We start from the raw sequence: 20,611 nt of genomic DNA, 5'->3' as shown, positions 1-20,611 counted from the left end.
AATACCAAAAGAATCAAAATGCACAGAAATAGTAAGATAAAGTTTTATGATTTTCATTTTCAACAAATTGGCAGGGATATGAAAAAGAACACAGTTTTGATTTTTATAATGCAACAGGTGCGGAAGTGGAGAGAATCAAACTTACAATTGTGCATATATATCACTCAAAGCAAATTATAAGGATTGCTATTTAATGTGGTAAACATATGTAATAAAATAAATGACCTATGAAGCATATTATATTGACCAGAGTGCCATATAAAAAGTAAAAGAACTCATCTAATTTAAGGATATTAAGATATTATTGGGTTTATATAAAGTCAACCCTTTGTCCAGTTGAAAAACATAATTTCTGGTATGAAGATGATGTTTACACAAACCAGTTAGATTGAATTTGCTTCAAAAGGCTAAAAACACAGAGGCCAAACCCATTACTTAAAATAATGTAGTTTGCTCAAGTTCACAGTATCCTTAGGGAGAGTTCTTTAAAAGCAATGGTTCAGTGGAATACTAGAAATACATGTTATTCCATCCAAGAATGAATTCTATGCCTCTGTCCTCATACCACTCCACTGTACAAGCTTCTAAGCTCAAAATGAGTTTAAAGTGTCTGGTGAGAGTCGCTTTGAATCTGTCGTGAAAACTTTGACACACAAAAATTTTCATATAATCTTGTTGTAAGATACACAAGGATTCTATGATGCTGATGTATCTCAAGATATTTGAACACTTCTTTTAGAATACATGTGAAGTATATTGGGCTATACTCACAATTCATTTCAGCCAAGAAGTTCTATCAAGTTTAAGAACTTATTACTCAGTCATTTAAAACATCAGCTCTTTCCAAAATGTTTAAATCTACACACACAAAAACAAGAATTTGCTGCAATGAGATTATTCAAATGAACATAAACTTTAAGCCATGAAACTAATTCTAACTTGTTTGAAATAATAGTAAAAGCATTGAAACATAACATATAGTCTCCTATGATAGTTTATGGGAGAATATTTATTTATTTAAAAAAGGAAAAAGTAAAACCCTATTTATCTCTTATAGTCATTCCCTTTATAAGTTTATCCTTTCATTAAGGATTTTAGATGTAAAAACCATCAAAGGACTTTTACTTTTTTTCCATTTCACTTTGTTTCATTCATCCAAATTACTTCCATTTCTGGCCTGTTAAAATAAAATTTAATATTTTAAAGTCTAGATACTACAAATTTAAAGCAAGTATTGTTTGACAAGGCTGTAAATGATACCTGTAGACCTGATTAAAGAGGGAAAGACTGGTTTTTGAAAATGATTGATAGGAAAAGCATTTTAATTTGGGAGAAATCACATAGTCATTTATAGAATTTTAAGTCCTCTCACATATGCACAAGAAATAAACCACATGCTCTGTTGAACTTTCAAAATGTATTTTAATTTCATTCCCAACAAATAAAATTTCTAGATACAAATACATCCCATTCAAATCACTTTTTAACATACATTCAGCAACTTATAATATAAGGATCCAATATTTTCATCTTTTATAGCCTCAATATATTATATATTTAATATATAATATATGTACAATACATACAGGTAGTCAGCAGGATTACAAAGTAATTTTTAAAAAGTCTGCTCAGTATTGATAAATATTTTTAGACTATTAAAAGGAACTATGTAGGATCACTGAACAAAATAAAATATGGCAGGCAGGCCCAAACCCAATAGCAAGATTGCAAATGTTCATACACATAATCATTTTAGAACTCTCAAGTTGGTAGAATACAATTTAAAACAATACTCTTGCTACTCTCAAGCAGCAGTACTGGTAGACAACAAGCATGAACATCACCGTTAAATTTAAAGTAACTACGTAGTTTACCTTACTGTAATATACAGCAGCTATCTCTTCCTTTCTGTTGGAGTTTGTTGTTGTCTGAAGAGCGACACATCAACAGAAGTGACTTAAGTTCATTTCCTTCCCCTAAGCTTGGCTCAGTTTGAAGACTGTTCTACAGGTAGCCACCATGACTACTAAGAGTACCTTAATACCATTAAGAGCAATCAATAACTGGAGTCATATGAGAAGTTTCAAAACCTGCCGAGGTTTCCGTAAACCAAGGTAATCACACGTATTACCTCTGCAGATAGCCTCTCACGCTGGTTAATACAATGAGTTAAAATCTCAATGCCACAGTGTAACAGTGAACAATCTATCCTGTGATTTTAAATATTACAACATTATTTCACCCTGAGAATACAGAGGAAGCATTTAAAATAAGATACTCTGATATGGTTTTTTACTCTTTGTATTTGCTTTCTTCTGGTTTTTAATCAGCCTTTTAAGGGTCCGAATATCTGAATTCAAAGTGTGATGTGGATATCCTTCTGGTTTTTTGTTAACTGAGATTCATGCCACAGTCAGATACTGGTGATAAAAAAGCCCAAAAAGGCTTGTAGAAAAAAGGCAAGCAGCAATCCACCACGTCAAAAACGACAGGAGTCCTCGAAAGAGGAGAGGAGTGAAAATGTTTTTTAAGCTGCTCAGTGCCACTGTTATTTGCGTAACAGTTACTTTCATCTTCCCGTCAGTGGAGGGTAGTTCGGAGTAAACAGAGTTGGAGTGCAGACTATTATCCACTGGCAAGGAAGATTCAGGATAGATCCCCCAGGAATGATTACCTAGAAATTCAACACATAAAACTTGAAGAGTAACTAATTCCAAAGCATCTTACAAAAAAAAATAAAAGATGAAATAAAAATATGCTTACTTTGACCAGACTATATAATCTGTCCTCCTTAAGAAAGGTACACTCAAAAGCAAAATCCCTGGTATACTTTTTTCCCTGATATACTTTTTTTTTTTTTGGTTTTTTTTTTTGGTTTTTCTTTGGTACCAGGAACCGAACTCACGACCTTGCGCTTGCCAGGCAGGCGCTTTGCCTCTGAGCTAAATCCCCAGCCCCTTCCCTGATATACTTTTAATTAACTTCAGTAAAACCTAGTAATATAATGAAAACAATTTTTTCCTTGTATAAGACATGAATCAACTATGTCTACTGAAGTAAAAGGGACATACTTAATGACTTCTCAGAAATCTTTTACTCAGAATAAACTTCTTTCTCAGAAACTAGGATTTCAGTGTGAGCAACTTAATAGCTACCAGAAATTCTTTCATTGTATACTTTCCTACGCTGCATAGGATATGAATCACATAACGTATAGTACTAAGGCATTACCTACCCCTTTGCGATAGTTTCTATGCGATCAAGGTTTGTTCATAAAGCCTCCGCCTACACCAATGTCTTTAGGAGTTCTACCTATTCTATCTTCAGCAGATTTAATGTTTCTGTTTTATTACTTAGACCTCTGATCCATTTCGATTTTAGTTTAGTGCATGGTGAAAGATACAGGTCAACTTTAATCTTCAGCATGCGGGAAGCCAGTTTTTCCAGCACCATTTATTACAGAGGCTATCTTTCTTCCAGTGAACGTGTTTGGCACGCTTGTCAAAGATTAGGTGGCTGGAGTGTCTGGAGTTGTTTTTGCATCTTCTGATCTGTTCCACTGACCCTCAGGTGCTGCCGGCTCCGAAGGGGCATTTGCACCTATCACCAGCCTTCCCTTGGGATTCTCAAACACCCACAATGGCAGGTTGCCTGATCTAAGCAAAGGGAAATGGTCAATGCAAAAATGATAACTCTCCAATAGTACCACAAAGGGACTTGGTAGCTTAGTGAAGAGACTTTTAGGAGAACTCTGTTCTTTCACTGAGGAATCTTCAACCTTTCAAAATAAGTCATCTAAAACTGAACTCATCAGCGTTTTCTTTTTTTTTTGGTTTTTTTCTCCGGTACCGGGAACCGAACTCACGACCTTGCACTTGCCAGGCGGGCGCCTTTGCCGCTGAGCTAAATCCCCAGCCCCTTCATCAGCGCTTTCAATGGTAACAAACAGCTGGGTGCGGTACACATCCCATAGGTACACCACCACTGCACTAGAGAACCTGCACTTTATGCAAATTTTTGAGTGCCTTATAATAATTTAAATATAATGCACACATAAAAACCTCCAATCATCCCCTTTAGTACAGAATTCTGTAAGTAAAGCATGAAGTTATAAAAGCATATGGACCTGAGTTTTCAAAATCAAAAATGATGAATGAATTTCTATAGCTAAAACTTTTCAGTACTTCCTCTTAAAATGTTTGAAGAGAAACAAGTTTAGGAGTCACATTCTTTCCAAATAACAGAAAACATTACTAAGGAGTAAATAATACACATTAAACATTAACATGAAATCTTCATTCTATATGAACATATTTGGAGTTGAATTATAGAGGAAATGAAAATACGTGAAAAGACAGAAAAAAAAGTTAACTTCTAAAATGCCTTGGACTATGGAAGAGAATCAAAAATGGAATTCAATACCAGTATTTTAAAAAGATATGATCAAAAGTATGTGTAGGTCAAAAGCAAAAGATGTATCTCAGTCACTGGGGTAGGATTACTGTCATGGTTTGTATCTGAATGTTACCCCAAAGCCTCGTGTGCTCACAGGCAGGGCTTCTGAAAAGTATCTGAATCACAGGGCACTACGGCTGAATGTGCTGCTAGTGGGTGAGGTGGGGTCGGACGAGGAGGGCGGCCAGGGCCGCGACCTGGTAGGGCACATCTCCTCCTGTCTCTGCTTCCTCGCTGCCACCACGTGAGCAACTCTTGTCTGCCATGGCTTAGAGGCAGCGGACTGTGGACTATAAATGTGAGCTAGAACCAACCTCTCTTCAAGTTGCAGGGCTGGGCCTTTTGTCCTAGGGATGAGAAAGTAATTACGATATAGGGCAATGCTTACCTAGGGTTTTCAGAAGCAGAGTTGTATGAAGCAGCATTACCAGAGGTGCCACATACTGCAGGGCAATGACACAAAGGTAATAAAAGACTCGAGCCACCTGAAACCAACAACATTCTCAGACAGTTACCACGGCTGATGTGCTATGCGTGAACTCAGCTTATATAACTGTCAAACTGAAATGTGCCAGAGACAAGTGATCTTTCCTGGGAAGAAAGCTAAATATTAAGTTAGCACTTCACTATAAATGTCCCCAACTGACTTCAGAAAGTCACAATCTGAAGATTAAGTTGTTAGAATGTGGAAATATTATAATAAATTCCTTTCAAAGTTATTAAGTGATATATTTAGATTGGAAAAAATAACTTCAAAATTCAAATGCTATCCTTTTATTTCTATTTCAAAAGTAAAACAAAATACTAAAATATGTAACAAAACATCAAACTAAAACAGCAGGCTGTCATACATGAGCATAAATCCAGTATAAATAAAAACATTAAATTCTCACCGGGTGTGATGGCGCACACCTATAATCTCAGCACTCGGGAGGCTGAGGCAGGAGGATTGCTGTGAGTTCGAGGCCAGCCTGGGCTACAAAGTGAGCTCAAGTCCAGCCTGAACTGCAGAGCGTGACCCTGTCTCAAAAAGACCCCTCCAAAAAAACAGACAAAATTCTCATTCTACATGAACACATTTGAAGTCAAATGATGGAGAACATAAAGATATATGAAAGGTAAAGCAGAAAAGAAGTAGTTAACTTAAATGACTCTGACCATGGAAGACAATCAAAAACAAGATTCAGTACCAATCTTGGAAAAAGATAGGATCAGGATATAGGTACACTACAATGGTGAATGAATTCCTACAGTCTTCTTTCCCCAGAATTCCATTAAGTTAAATACTTTACATTTCACATTTAAGGACATGGAGTAGTGTTAAAAAGAATAGTTTTAGCCACTAAAACTAGTATTTCCTACTTTTTAAATCATAAACTCTGCTCTACAACTAATGTCTTTCAAATAAATTAGAGGGGTCCCACTTAGTGAAAATAAGCACACACAGCTTTGTACCACCCAGCTGTACAACACTTAAAATACTTAAGGCAGGAAGAGGAAGTGACACCCTTTTTCTTAGCACCAAAATCTGATAAGGTCTCTTTGACACATGTCAGCCTGCGACTGTCCCACTTACTTGCAATAAGAATATTATGGGATATAGTACTATGCATTAAAGGAAATCAAATTCTTAACAACAGTTTTTGTAATTTCTCATTTTAACTAGAGGATGATACTCACCATTTTCTGTAGCTCAACTGTACTTATTCGGCCCGCTTCTTTCTTCATCTGATCCACACATTTCTGGGCCAAGTTTAAATATGCTTGCAGATGACTACGCATCATGGCCAGCCGCAAGGCACACAGCAGGATTATTAACCACAGTCGCAGAGTATCAAATGTAGCTTCTGTCATTCTACAGATCAAAAAGTTGATATGGTGCTCTCAAAGACCACAAAGTGCTGGCAGCTGGTTATATGCTATTATTTACCACACAAGATACTGAAAACCTACACTCAGCTAGAGCAAACAGAAGACCTAAAACAAAGAATGCCATTTTGCCACAGATGTATTTATATAATATTTTCACTTGCATAAGAGAACTAGTCAGATAAATGTATCATTAAAGTACGAGATACCCACAAGAAAAAAGTAGAGCAATACTTGGGATCTTTTCTTTTAGCTAAACTTGTCTATGGAAGAAAACCTGGCTGACATCAAAAGAGAAGTTGGACGCTCTTAAACTACAGAGTACAGGAAAGAAAAAAGGGAATGCCTGCAGAACTCCTTTATAGTGACTCCTTTATAATCAGCTATACTTTGAACTCATTAGATATTTGGTTGGGGTCTATTGCTTTGCTGTGTTTCCAATTATGATGCCTCAGATTTCTAACACGTGACTTAAACTGCTAAGTGCTGAAGCTGGCTTCCTTCTAAGCAATAAGTCAAGGCTAAATTTAGGACTCCAGTGACAAGATGTGGCCTAAGGTCATCTTCTCAGCAATCAGACCATGAGAGAGGGCTGCTTACCGTATTTTAGAATGAACACATAATTTTTGGTGTCCTTTGGGGTTTGATGGTTTCATACTATGTTTTGATTAACTTAAAAGTAGTAACTAAATCATTCTTGGTATCTAGTCTTATCTCTAACATGCACCAAGTACTTAATATGACTGCTAAAATGCAGGGTCTGCGTGACCTGCCAGATAGGATCCAGAAGTTAGAAAAGTCTCCCTAAAATTCCTATGAACATTAGGGTAGAGTAGATGGGCACAAAGAAGCACAAATGGGAAATGCCTGAAAAAACAAAACCTCCAACAGTTCTCCTCTGAATGGGATCAATCTTCAGCCGGCCTCTGTCCTGCTGAAGCAAGGAACTAAGTGCCCTTAGGGGGAAAGCTGGTGAGAGAAACGATGATGCTGACTAGGGCCCGAAACAGAAAAGGCAGAGAAGACATAAAAACATATGACTTTGCTGGAACTGCTTGTGAAATGCAGGTCAGAAATGAAGACGGGCAAAGGGTTCATAATGTATTACTTTCGTTCACTTTTATTAGGGTTCTGAGTGCAAACAGCCATAAAATCCCAATGGAAAAGCACTGTTGGCCAGGAAGGATAAAGGCAGGTGTTTTATCAGTGCATTTCATTACGATGAACACGGGATGAAGGAACAGTCACGTGACAAACAGCACAGACCCCAGGCCACCTACAGCCCTGACACTTTTGGGGGATCCATACAAATACTACGTTCCCTGAAGTTCTGTAACAAGGAGAACTGACTGGCAGCATCCTAAAGACAGCTATCTCACAGCCTTCCAGGATAAGTGGAAGCAAAAACAGCACTAGAATAAAGGAGTGAATCAGAAAATTGCTCAGCAGTTTCTATTTCAGGAATTGGAGTAACAGTCATTAAAAAGGATCTTCTCATACAGGTTAATGTAACACCATAAATAATTGCTAAATTGATCTCATGGGGTATCTCACGAAACCTGACCTGGAGTACAACACATAGGTAGAGGGCAGGCAATAGAAATTTCCCTGAGAGATCGGTGTCATTTTGGGCTGTACCGTGCAGACCTCCTCTGGTTTTCTTCTTATGCAGTTCTAAGCACACTTGGACTCTTTATCCACAGTTTATTTTTTTGATGCTCTATCAGAAACATGGATGGGTTAAAATACATTTCCATGTTGAAAAAGTGCTGCAACTAACTACAAAGAGACTTTTCCATAAACCACTCTGCCTATGTGACAGAAAGAATCTGTCACTTGCATTTTCTTCTGTCTTATTCTCTTTGATTGACAGGCAGTCATTTTTTCATAATTTACCACAGGATTTTGAACAAAAATTAAAAACCACTTCTAATGACTTCTTAGTTCACGAAGAATAGGCCAGAGCAGGGTTGAGATTATAACTCTGTTTGAGCTGTCTGTGAAACAGGTCACAAATGGGGATACGGAAGAGGGGGATATAAGAAGACCCAGATCTTCCTGCATAAACCAAGTGGGAAGTGAGTACTGCTATAGCCACTAAGTGTTTTCAATATACTGAATCTGGCTAAATAACCTAGAAAAAGTTCTAAACTTCTGTGTCTATCATTTCATATATTAAATGGAATGAGAACAATGACTCAAATAATTACTATACAAATGAATGAGATAAAATGTGAAGTATCAAAACCTGGCATAATAACTGGTGTATGAAAACTGCCCCATAAATACTAGTTTCCTTGTCTTCCCAGTTTTACTAAAACAAATATAAAATCAGAGCACATATTCATACAAGACTAGAAAACCCAATATCTATGACCAAACTTGGGAGTCTGGAAATATTTTCAGCCTCAAATACATGAACCACTACTAGATTTTGTCTAGAACCTTACAATCCTTAGAACTACTTTTAAACATTTCAGGAACCTGTCAGGTAAAAAACTACTATTAAAAGTTAGATGTATGGGGAAAAAACATTATTTCTTCAGTGAACATTTCCCTAATTCAACATGATTAACTCTTAAAAACTGTCATCAATGATTATATATTCCTAAACAAACACGTAGCAGGAACTAAAAGAAGTACTATAAAATGCACACCATAGAATCAATCAATTATTATTCACAAATTTCTGTTTTAATTTTGCTGAGGCATAGGAGTAGAAGTCTTCCGGAGAGTGGAACTACATATGTTCTTTCGTTTAGTTCCGACAGTGACCCTGTGAGGCAGATACCAGTATCTTCATTTTCCACACAGCGGAACAGAGGCTCAGACAAGTTAAGTAATCTGCCTCAAGTGACAGTTTATTGAGAAGCAAACCTGGAGTATGACACAACTCTGGCCGAACCTTTCTATTACCCTAACACAGTTCCACATCTAAGAGATCAAGCAAGTTATTAACTGCTCTGTAAACCTGCTTCTACATTTCCTTGCCATCTTGTTCTGTTAAAATACAGTGGCCTCCCTGGAAAAATATAAATTAATATTAGATAATGTTAAGACATGATTTTTAATTTACTTAGTTATGATGATAATAATGTTATTGATGGAAAATGACCTTATAAGATGCAAATTATAGTACTTAGGGATAAAAATGTTATCAGTCTGATTTACTTGAAAAATACTTTATGAAAAAGGAAATCAAACAAAAAGTGGATAAAGTAAACATGGAAATTGTTAGCATCTGTGTGCATATGGAACTTAGTATAAGCATTTCCACTCATACTCTTCCCCTTCTTTAAGTTTCACGAAGAAAAACAACAGAACTGTGAAAGACATCCAAACAACAGGCACAGCGACAACAGGCAAATGTCAGGACAACTGTGTACTAAGAGAAAGGACTCACACAAGCTAGTATGCGGCAATAACCCTGAATGTCTACTAAGGAACATCACAAAAAGGTTAAACAGGTTGTAGTTCAACTTCATAACATGCCTCTCAGCACTGGTACTAATGGTTGAAAAACATAATGTCCTAATTTTATCATCATGGTTTTCAAATAGTTTAAAAAAACCTTTAGGAAAGCAGTTCTGATATTCAATAAAACACAAATTAGCCCTCAAATATCCATACTTACAAAGGAACACTTTCTTTACCCAATGGAGGGTTCATAATGTAGTCTTTGGTGATTGGTTTTACCCAGAGCAGAACCATAAATAAAGGTGCCAAGAAGTTGATGTGAAGTAGTGTTCTGAAAGTGTGCAAGAAATATACATAAAAATCCAGAAACAAAATGCTCTAAGAAGCTATAGAAACTTGGGTATTACATTTATCTTTACTGTTTACCACTAATATGAGTCTTCGAGAAACTATGTTATCATTTTACTTTTTCAGATAAGAACTTTGAGGCCCAAGAAAGTAAAGTTACTTGCTCATGGCAATTCAGTAGCTTAAAGGCAAATAGATTAAAATCCAGATTTGTTCATTTCTATTTTAGTATGCATTCTTTAAGAATCCCTTAATAAATCTCTGATTCATTAAATAGGTAGTTTAATGGTTCTCTAGTCTTATACAGTCAATGAATCCAACAGATAAAGCGGAGTCATCTGATCCTTTTCAGTGCTGCTGAAACAATGCCTGCTCATGACTGTAAGTGCATTAGTGATTAACCGGTTTATAACAGTAGAAAGTAAAAGGCAGATGGAACTCATGGATAAATTTCCTCTTGGCAAAGCAATAATCAATATACAAGAACTGATAACAGAAAACAGTGTGTTTAAAAAATTATCACAGTAAAAGACATACTGTCATGATCTCCCCTAAAATACCCCCTTGCTTTGCACTCTTATCCTATCATTCTTGCCGCTTCCTGAAGTAGTTCTGTCCCTTCTGTGTCTCTATGAGATGTGATAAAAAATATAGTGACTGCTGCTGCCCAGTGCCTTCCAATGGAAAGGCAGGCTCATAAACACATCACGGTGTGTCCTCGTCCATCTTTTTTACTGGGTCTGGCACCATGTGACTTCCGGCTCTTCCCTGAAATGACCATGAAAAGCCAATGTGTTGAATGTATGTGGGACACAGAGGCAGGCCCGTGAATGCAAGTAAAGATATTCATGGAAGAGGACTCCCAGGACTGTGCCAGACAGGGGCAGGAATGATGAGCTAAGCGTGTTTGAAGGTGGGTGGAGGACTTAGAGGGGGTCAACAACAATTTGTCTTTCAATGTAACACTTTTTAAAAATGGTTTCAAATATTCACTCTACTTTCTGGTCACACCTCGTGGTGAAGGATTTCAGGCCTGAGTTATAACTTTACTGTTAATTGCTAAGTTTGTATCCTACAAAACAAATTGCTAGTAAATTTTCTTATCTTAGGAAAACAAAAATTCTTCAGATTATTTGATTAAAGTAGTCCTTTTGTTATAAATCAAACAGAAAGGCGAAACTGTAGGTGTACAACATATACATAAACACACGCATTTTAAAATCTCACTCTGTAGGAAATGACAGTGCAGTGTGCGGGGAAAGAGGGCTGGGTGAAGAAGCCGTGAACACCTGCATGGACAGGTGGAACTCTGGTTCCAAGCCTGGTCTTAACACCGAGTGAAGTCAGTGCCGCTGCTTGTGCCAGGCACGCGACTCTCACCGGGACTAGCTTGCCCACACCCTGGGGTCAGGGCAGAGCGCTGTAACAGTGCAAAACTGCAATAAACTGAAAATAAAATAAAACCCAAGTCCCCACAGGGAAAAAGCTTACACAGAAGCCACATTTTTCTGAAAAGGACACTAAAATCTGCAACACTTCTTCCCAAACACCACTAAAGGCTTTGACTGTTTTTGTACAGTGAGTCTTTCATCCTACAGCTTTGGTAAACAACCCACGGGTGTGTGGTGGGGGAGCAGCAGTATTAGGTATGCGGTGTTGCTAGGGAACACTCGGTATCAAGGCACAGCTCTTTCAGTAGCCTGTGAAGGGCGCCCCTCCACCCACCCTTTTCAGCTTATTTAAATCATAACACTGGGGTTAGTGGACTGAAGTGTGCATGTAGACAGGAGGGGAGAAGCAAGTTTTATCTTAAAAGAAGCCATTAGAGATGGGTGGAGGGGGAAAGGCAGGAAGCAGCCAGGAGCATGCTGTGTTAAAAGAAAAAAAAAAGGGAGGAAGGAGCGTGCACGGGAGGTGCGAGTAAGTGATGGAGAAAAATGGAGGGCAGGGGAGCACAGTCAAAATGAAAGAAAGTAACAGGTGGGAGAGTGGGAAAAGCCTGCAGAACCAGCACCACTCGGTATAGGGCTCTGCAGAGTAGCAATGCTAGGCAATGAACTACCCAGAGGAACTTGGGGACTGCAGATCTGTATATCAAAATGGAATGTTCTTTGGGGTTTCACTGTCACCAAACCAATGTGGAACTGGGCTCTGGATATGAGTTTAAATAGACGAAAACCTGCGTCTCTGTCAAGGTATCTATATTAACACATGATCTTAGCCAAAAGGCCAAGAAACCATGCAAGGTGTCTATATCAACAAAAGAATCTGTGAACGCTACAAAGAGTACAGTGAAGGGCTTTGAAGTATATGGGGAGATTCAATATGGTCTCTCCATTTCAGAATAATATTTGGTAGTTAAAAGTAATTTATGTTACAAAGTATTACATAATATTATCAATACCCAAGGAAAATAATGATTATTTTATTAAGATCTAACAAATAGATCAGTAACTTAAGGAGAACAAACTTTATATATATAACTTTTAGTTATAACATTTTCAAAATTATTTTAAAAAATTAAATTATTTAAGTAAACTTATACAACAGTTAAGACAATAGTTTTCAGTAAAATGACCTGATTTTTCTGTTTGTGTTTTTGAGACAAAGTGTCTTTATGAAGTCCAGGCCAACCTTGAACTCACGACATAATCCAACCTGGCCTGGAACTCACAATCCTACTGCCTCAGCCTCCCAAGTGCTGGGATTATAGACATCCACCGCCACGCCCTGGCAAGTCACTGATTTTTTAAAAGAAAATTTCTATACATCCTAAATTCAGTTGTAGAGATTGAAATATTATAAGCCTCTGAATTTAATATAAACTTGGGAATTTCTATTTTAACAGATCAAACAGAAATTTAGGAACCAACAGTGTATTTGTATTAACTTCAAAACTTAGAATTTAGAAAAGGCTAAGAGAAATTGCTTATAGTGGCAAGAGAAGGTGAGGTGACATCAAATGGTTATTTGATTATTAATTTTCAATAAGTAACATGATTTTTATTACAATAATATACCTTCATTAAGACGGAAAACATATATTTATCTGCATGTGCTTATGTACATTTTCCGCTTACTGTGTAATTTTTTCTGTTGCCAAATTCAGGGCATCCAGATGCATTTGCGCCAGTCGTAATCCAGGAAATGTCAAAAAAGCCCCAATGAGTGAACAGAAAATAGCCAGGAAAAATTTGAAAGTAAGTTTTGAAACCGGACCCCTAAAGATAAAGATATTAAAAAGAGTTAATAAATTTCTAGTTAACATTCTAAGAACTTCAATTTTTTTCTGGTCAGTGACCTTACAAATCACAGTAGTAAAATAAAGTAAATGCCTACAAAGACTTTTTATTGAAGTACCAATAAATAGGTCTTGGCAAAGGGTGAACTGTACCCGGCAGCTCTCTTGTAAGAGCCATTAATGACCCGACCTATATGTTCAACACGTAAGTGATGTTTGATTCACATAGTTTAATTTCTTGCAGCAAAGAAATTAAATAAGGGCAAATGTACCTCAGAATTTTATGAAAGACTGAGAGATTAAGTATCTCATAAAATTGTAAGTGAGGGTGTTATAGAAGTAATATCTAACTTGAAGAGAATTACTTTTGTTCATTAAACAACTAATCATTTATACAAAATACTGTTTTATGAAAATGGAAAATTATAACTTTAAATAACACTTAATTTTTCAAAAACTTACTGGGATTCTAAACCTTGCTTTTCAAGAAACTGCATTGCACTGTCTGAAAAATTGGTAAACCCTGTAGGAAACAAAAGAGATTACTCTTATCATTGGGGCAAAGTAGAGAATCTTCCCTTGGAAATAAAATGCTAGGAAACAGAGCATTTTAAATTTTGATGGGACTAGCTTAGCTCTCTCACATGTTAATTAGTCTGACATAATGCAGTAAGATCTGCTTCTCAGCAGGAACAGTCTTTGAAAATACGTTTGCTATCTGTACATTCCATGAGTGTGCATAACATTTGTATTAAATAAAATTTTCACTATGTGAGTAAACTTTCTCATTACAGAAACTTATTTAACTGCAAGGGAAAAAATGGGACAGTATTTTTTTAAAATGTTAATAAAGAAAATAAAAAAATGAAGAAAGCTCTCATTTAAGAATAAACATTATTAGGGGCTGGGGATATAGCTCAGTGGCACAAGCACTTGCCTGGCAAGTGCAAGGTCCTGAGTTTGATTCCCAGTACCAAAAAAAAACCAAAAAAAAAAAAAAAAAAAAAAGAATAAACATTATTTATAAAACATGCAACCCAAACTTAACTTTAAACATTTATAAGACATAAAATTTAGCCAGGTATGGTGGCTCACACCTGTAATACTAGCACTTGGGAGGCTGGGGTAGGAGGATCGCTCTGAGTTCAAGGCCAGCCTCGACTACAAAGTGAGTTGAAGGCCAGCCTGAACTGCATAGCGAAGCCCCATCTCAGAAAGATGGAAAAAAAAAAAACAAGACATAAAATGTCCTTAAATACTAAAGTAAAGCAGGTCAGAGAGAGCAAAACTGATCTTTGAAGTTGTACAAAACCATTACCTGTTTCAAGTCCAAACTCCAGATAATTCTCTGTTACAATCAAAACGGCCATTGCTTTGACGAAGAAAAAAAATCCGAAAGTGACACAAACCGATCTTTCACCGCCATCTTCTACTTTAAAATAGTGTGTAGTTAATGAAAATAGAACTTTGCTGCAGAAGGAAAAGTTCAGGAAAAACCACAAATAACTTTGTGGGAGCCATACACAACCGTCATTAGAGGATGTGAACTCCAAAGAACTTGACTACTATATTTATTTTGATACTACCTTCTTATCTATAAGATGGCTTTTGGAAAGAAGTGAAAAACTAGTGAAAATCTGAAGTTTTCCAAGAAACAGCACATAAAATCTAAGTCTAAGTGAAGTTATCAGCATTTTTAAACTAAGAAAACTATACCACAATTAAATTGTAATTAGGGAATGTATTTTCCATTTACTGGGTTCAAATTTTACTACGAGACTATAACAGGAATTTCATATACTGGGCTGTCAGTGACACGAAAAGCTAAGCTATGGCTATTTTAGGGAACGGTCTGTATTGGGCACATTGGTCAAACAGCTTACATTTATAATTAAACATACAACACAAATCACACAGGAACTATGTGTAACCATAAAATGACTTAAAATTTGAGAATTACTCATAGCCACTGATGATCTGTTCTATAAAAACTAAGTATCTGGGATGATCACTTTACATTAGGTTTACACAGAAACAATCTCTAGAGAAAACAGGTTACAACTGAGTATTCAAAAACAGTCAATGTGTCAACTTGCACATCTATAAAAACACACCAGACAGACCATCATCTTGAATCACAACCCCAACACATACTTATTCATTTAGTCAGGATCAAATCAGAGCCATGATGCAGAGCTACAAATCAGATCTTGATTACAGCAAATTGTTCTCTTTGAAAGCACAAACAAACAATAGCACCTGGCAAGCAATCTAGAAAAGCCAACTTTTACACGGATGTTACATCAGGCATCAGACACAATAACGAGTGTCATTTTGTATTTGCCATGTGCCAGGTATTACTGATTAACTCATTAATCTTCACCTTAGCCACACTATTCACTCTCCTTTCCAGACCCACAACAAGACAAAAACACACAGACTATTTAAAATAAAAACCCCTGGTAGAAAGGTTAAGTAAAAACCCCAGTGTTATACTGCAAGATTAGAAGCTGCCGGGCCTTAAATCTAGGTAATCTGAATCTAGAATGTGCATACTTAAGAATTCATTACATTGCCTCTTTAAACTGTATACAGTACCCACCACTGTTACAGGTGGCAGTTTAGCAGAGTAACATGAAAGCTTTTCTAAACAGAACTGCCCTGACAGAAGTAAACAGTTCAAATTCTCAGGATCACAAGTAGTGAGCATTACAGCAAAGGCAAGCTAAATTACTTTTACACAAGGGATATATCTTCAAGTCTTAAATCTGCAAAACTAACAATAATCTCTTCATAATAAGAGCTTAAAGGCTAATATTTACACTCAAGTTCTTATCTTGTGATACAGTATTTTGAGATGTTTACATGTGCTATTCCTTCCAAATTCTAAAATCACTAACACTACTGTATAAATCTTCCCTAATCATAATTGTCAATCTTCATGATGGATTTGGCTTCCTATTTTGGTTAGCAGCTACTAAATCATTTATAAGCATTAGGAGTACACTACTGGCATACAATGTTGCTTTCAAGCTTAACTAACATTGTGAAATTTATACGATGTATTAAAAAGATCACACAACATGACCGAGTGGTTTCATCCCAGGGATACATGGGTGGTTCAACATACACAAGTCAATAAAAATAAAATACTCCATAAATAGAAGGGCAAATAATCACATGATCATCTTACTAGATGCACAAAAGCCTTTAATAAAATTCAGCATACCTTCACGATAAAAACCTCGAAGAAACTCGGTATAAGTAAGATCTCACCTCAATATAATTAAGGCTACACATGACAAATCCATAGCTAATATCATACTAAATGAGGGAAACTGAAAGCATTGCCTCTATCAGAAATTAAGACGAGCGTGTCTACTCTCAACACTTGTGCCCAATACTGTACTTGAAGTTTTAGTCAGAGGAATTAGGCAAGAGAAAGAAGTAAAAGGGATATAAAGAGGAAAGAAAAGAGGGGAGAAATCATCCATATTTGGAAATTATATGATCCTTACAAGACCCTAAAAGCTCCACCAGAACACTGTTAAGTCTGGTAAACAAATGCAGCAATGTGGAAGGACACAGCATCAAAATAGAAAAATGAATGGTTTTTTATAAAGACAATAATTAGCTTGCTAAGAAAGAAATCAGGAAAACAGTTCCATTCATGATAGCTTCCAAATACTACTTAGGAGTCAACCTAAACAAACAGGTCCAAGGTCTAAATGAAAACTACACAACGCTGAAGAAACTGAAGACACTAGAAGATGGAAAGACCTCCCATGAGCCCTGGATTGGCAGAATTATACTGCTAAAGTGGGTATTACCAAAGTAGTCTACAGATTCAATGGAATCCCCACCAAAATCCTGATGACATTCTACACAGGACTAGAATAGACAATCTTAACATTCAGATAGGAGAATAAAAGACCCAGAATTGCAAAAGCAATCCTGAACAAAAAAAGCAGGGATTTCAAAATATACTATAAAGCGATGATAACAAAAAACGCATGGTACTGACACAAAATTAAACAAGTAGACCAGAGGAATAGAATAGAGGAAATAGAAATCAATCCACGCAACTATAGCCATCTGATTTTTGACAAATAAACCAAAAACATCCAATGGAAACAGCCTCTTTAACAAACGGGGCAGAGGCAATTTTATACCATTGGTGGGAAGGCAAATTAGTACAGCTATTATGAAAATCAGACACAGGACTTGAAAGTAGAAGAGAAACGATTACAGAATTGGAAGAGATGGAGGAAGGGGAATGGAGAATGATCAAAATACGTTCCCATGCAGGTACGAAGATGCCAAACTGAAACCCACTCTTCTGTGTAACTAAAATGAGCTAATAAAAATTTATGGTATCCATTTCAACTTTTTGGTAGTCATTTCAGGCTTTTACACTTATGTTCTCACCTCCAAGACACACACAGTACCGCTAGTGCATAACTGAAGTAAAAAGACTTCAAGAGAAAAAATGAAATTACTGAGACTAGGATCCTGAAAGGATTTCAAGAGTCTCCAGACAGGTGAAAGAGAGGTAGGATCTGCCCCACTATCAATGCAAAACTATCCCACTAACCTGGGTAAAAATATTACTGCTTGTACAGCGCAGTGGTAGACTAGCTGCCTAGCATGCATGAAGCTCTGTATTGGTCAAACACACACAGTTCACAATGAAAAAATGCTCTGACAGAAACTAATTGTGTGTGCTAGGAAGAAACAAAGATTGGAAAGCATTTGTCTTAAACCACCCTGAATGATCCAAGTTCTTGGAAAAGCTTTACAGTTAAGCAAAGTAATAAAGATGCTGTAGTTTGAATTTATCTATGACTTATTTAAGTAGTAAATAATGAAAGCCTGTAAAATTAAGACTTCCCTGCTTAAGCTTTCTAACTTCTCAGAGGAGAAAACAAAGCATTATACCTATAGGAGTGTAATGTACAACTAGTTTCTAAATTCTACAACTTTTAAAACACACGCTCACTATATTTGTGATCACTAAGTGACAAAAGTAATATAAAACACTTTTTTTTTTTTTTTTTTGGTTTTCGTTTTTTTCCGGTACCAGGAATTGAACTCATGACCTTGTGCTTGCCAGGCAGGTGCTGTGCCGCTGAGCTAAATCCCCAACCTCTGACATAAGTAATATAGTTGAAGGTCAAATTATGAGTCAACAGATGAAAGGAAACAATAAGAAACAAAAAATATGATTTTAAATAAATAGGATTACTAAATTGTCTTTTAAAAAAGAGAATCTAAGTACCAAGTTAAATTACAAACAATTTTGTAAGTCTTAAGAAAAACTTCATCTGACATTTAAGAGAGACTCTATGAAGCACAAAACACTGGCTGAGAGAAGATTCCAGAATAGAGATGAGCACACTCTCCCTTCCCCATCAGTCTGAATGCCATGTTCTCTACTTATCTTTCCCAAAAACAACGAAGCCCACTAGCATCAGACACCTCTTTCTTGACACTACAAGGAAGGGCTTACATATGGCAGTAGGCAAGAAAGCAAAAATAATGTTAAACTATAGAGTAAAAACAACTTTAAAAGTACAAACAAACTGCTTTTGAGACACAGGCACGATCTTCTGTACTGACGAGGATCCCAGGCCCATGTTTGAAAAACTGTTTCATTTCTATTGAAAATGGAAAGTAGAATCACCAGAGACAATTTCCAAATTCTTCACTTACACTGAAAAGCAAAATAACATTTTTGGCCAAAATGCTATCATACTTTGCGATGAGATGTTCAAAGATTACAGCTACTGCCAAACCTCAGAATGATTAAATAAACTGCAAAATCTGCCAATACTAAAGAAAAAGATAATCAGATGTAATCTGACCCAGGCATGAAATATGGTATTGCCCTTATCACGAATCCTTTAATACCACACCACAAATGTCTAAAATGTTACAATCCCGCTATCTTCAATTCATACTGCATATCAGATAAAGCCTATGTTAGAAGAAAGTCTCCCCATAATTCAGTGTGAACTGTGCACACAATACTCTGAAGTGTATACTACGTATGCTCTGGTCACACCCGCATGTTCAAGGTTTCATTCAACGGTACTCAAATGTTCACTTAAGTGAGAATAGTGTATTTAGTCTCCCCTGAATATAACAGCTACACTGTCTCAGATGTAATCCATCATCTCAACTGTCTGCTCCCCTCCCCTTGAACTAATCAAAGACTTAAGGAAAGCTGCACATCCCTCAAAATATTACTATTAACTCAGTAGCTGAAGCCTTTGTCTTCATTGTTGGAATTTACTACAGTATCCTTGTCCTATAATCCCAAACTATCTTTAATTGGAGTATGAGACAAAGTAAAGAATTTGCCTGCCTCATCCTGGTTCTACTCTTACTCTGTGATCTTCCACATGAAAATTTATTAACCCCTGTGTGTTTCCATGGCTTCGTTTGTATAATGAAGCCACCATAACTAACAACTTAGAGGGCTAGTTGGAAAAGTAGGTTTCTTTCAAATCTATAGCAACAGTGACATTTTCTAGATACCTAAATAATGTGAGAATACACACAAGGACAAGTGGATCACAAAACGATATGATTCCTACTTGTGTTTAAATTTTTAAACCTTTCTGTAAAAAATTAAGAGAGAAAGGATTCTACAAGCTGCAGTGGTTGTGGTGTGACCTGAAAACAGAGGTGGGGATTGCCCTCCAGGCAGCAATTAGACTGCCAGTTCTCTACTTCTTTGCTTTCTCATGCAGCCAGGTAACCAACGCTATTCTGATTCCAACAGACTAAAATTTTGCCTCTGAAGAAACTGAACCCGAGAACAGCGGAGTTTAGATCAGGCCCACTGCACTGAAATCAGAATGACTCAGTGAAAGTCTACAGCAACGGAGCACAGATGCTTGACTTACAACCACAGTTATATCCCAACACACCTATCACGAGCTGAAAACACTGAAAATCTAAAATACATTTAATACACTTATCACACTGAACATCAGAGCTTAGCACATAACGCTTCGTAAGACACGGACTGCGGCGTTCACTGGGAACTGCAGCCGGCACGGTCAGGACGTCTGCGCTACGACCAGAGCTGCTCCCAAAGGCTGGGCCAAGGGTGGGCTCCGGAGGGCCCTGGGAGGCCTGCTGGCAAGACAGCGGGAGACAGAGCCCCTGACTCATGGGGAGCTGCAGCTCTCTGCTGCTGTCCAGTATCTCCGAAGGGTACTGCACCGCCTAGCACTACCCCGAGAGAAGATCAAAATTCAAAATGTGAAGTAT

General features: G+C 37.0%; 1 protein-coding gene across 1 annotated transcript in view; it reads right to left on the bottom strand.

Moving 5' to 3' along the window:
• Positions 1 to 1,400: 1,400 nt before the first annotated feature.
• The window catches only part of Tmem161b (transmembrane protein 161B), a 68,236-nt gene continuing 49,025 nt past the window's right edge, over positions 1,401 to 20,611 (bottom strand). Inside the window, exons 6-12 of the mRNA XM_005382296.2 lie at positions 14,649 to 14,800; positions 13,793 to 13,853; positions 13,170 to 13,310; positions 9,959 to 10,072; positions 6,136 to 6,310; positions 4,844 to 4,940; positions 1,401 to 2,674 (exon numbers count right to left, since the gene is read on the bottom strand). Coding sequence (XP_005382353.1) covers positions 2,403 to 2,674; positions 4,844 to 4,940; positions 6,136 to 6,310; positions 9,959 to 10,072; positions 13,170 to 13,310; positions 13,793 to 13,853; positions 14,649 to 14,800 — 1,012 coding nt within the window. The 3' untranslated portion in view covers positions 1,401 to 2,402. The remainder of the gene's footprint in view (positions 2,675 to 4,843; positions 4,941 to 6,135; positions 6,311 to 9,958; positions 10,073 to 13,169; positions 13,311 to 13,792; positions 13,854 to 14,648; positions 14,801 to 20,611) is intronic.

The sequence above is a fragment of the Chinchilla lanigera genome, unplaced genomic scaffold (assembly GCF_000276665.1).
Source record: "Chinchilla lanigera isolate Chin_1 unplaced genomic scaffold, ChiLan1.0 scaffold00017, whole genome shotgun sequence".
Taxonomy (NCBI): Eukaryota; Metazoa; Chordata; class Mammalia; order Rodentia; family Chinchillidae; genus Chinchilla; species Chinchilla lanigera.
This window is presented reverse-complemented; position numbering and strand designations above follow the sequence as displayed.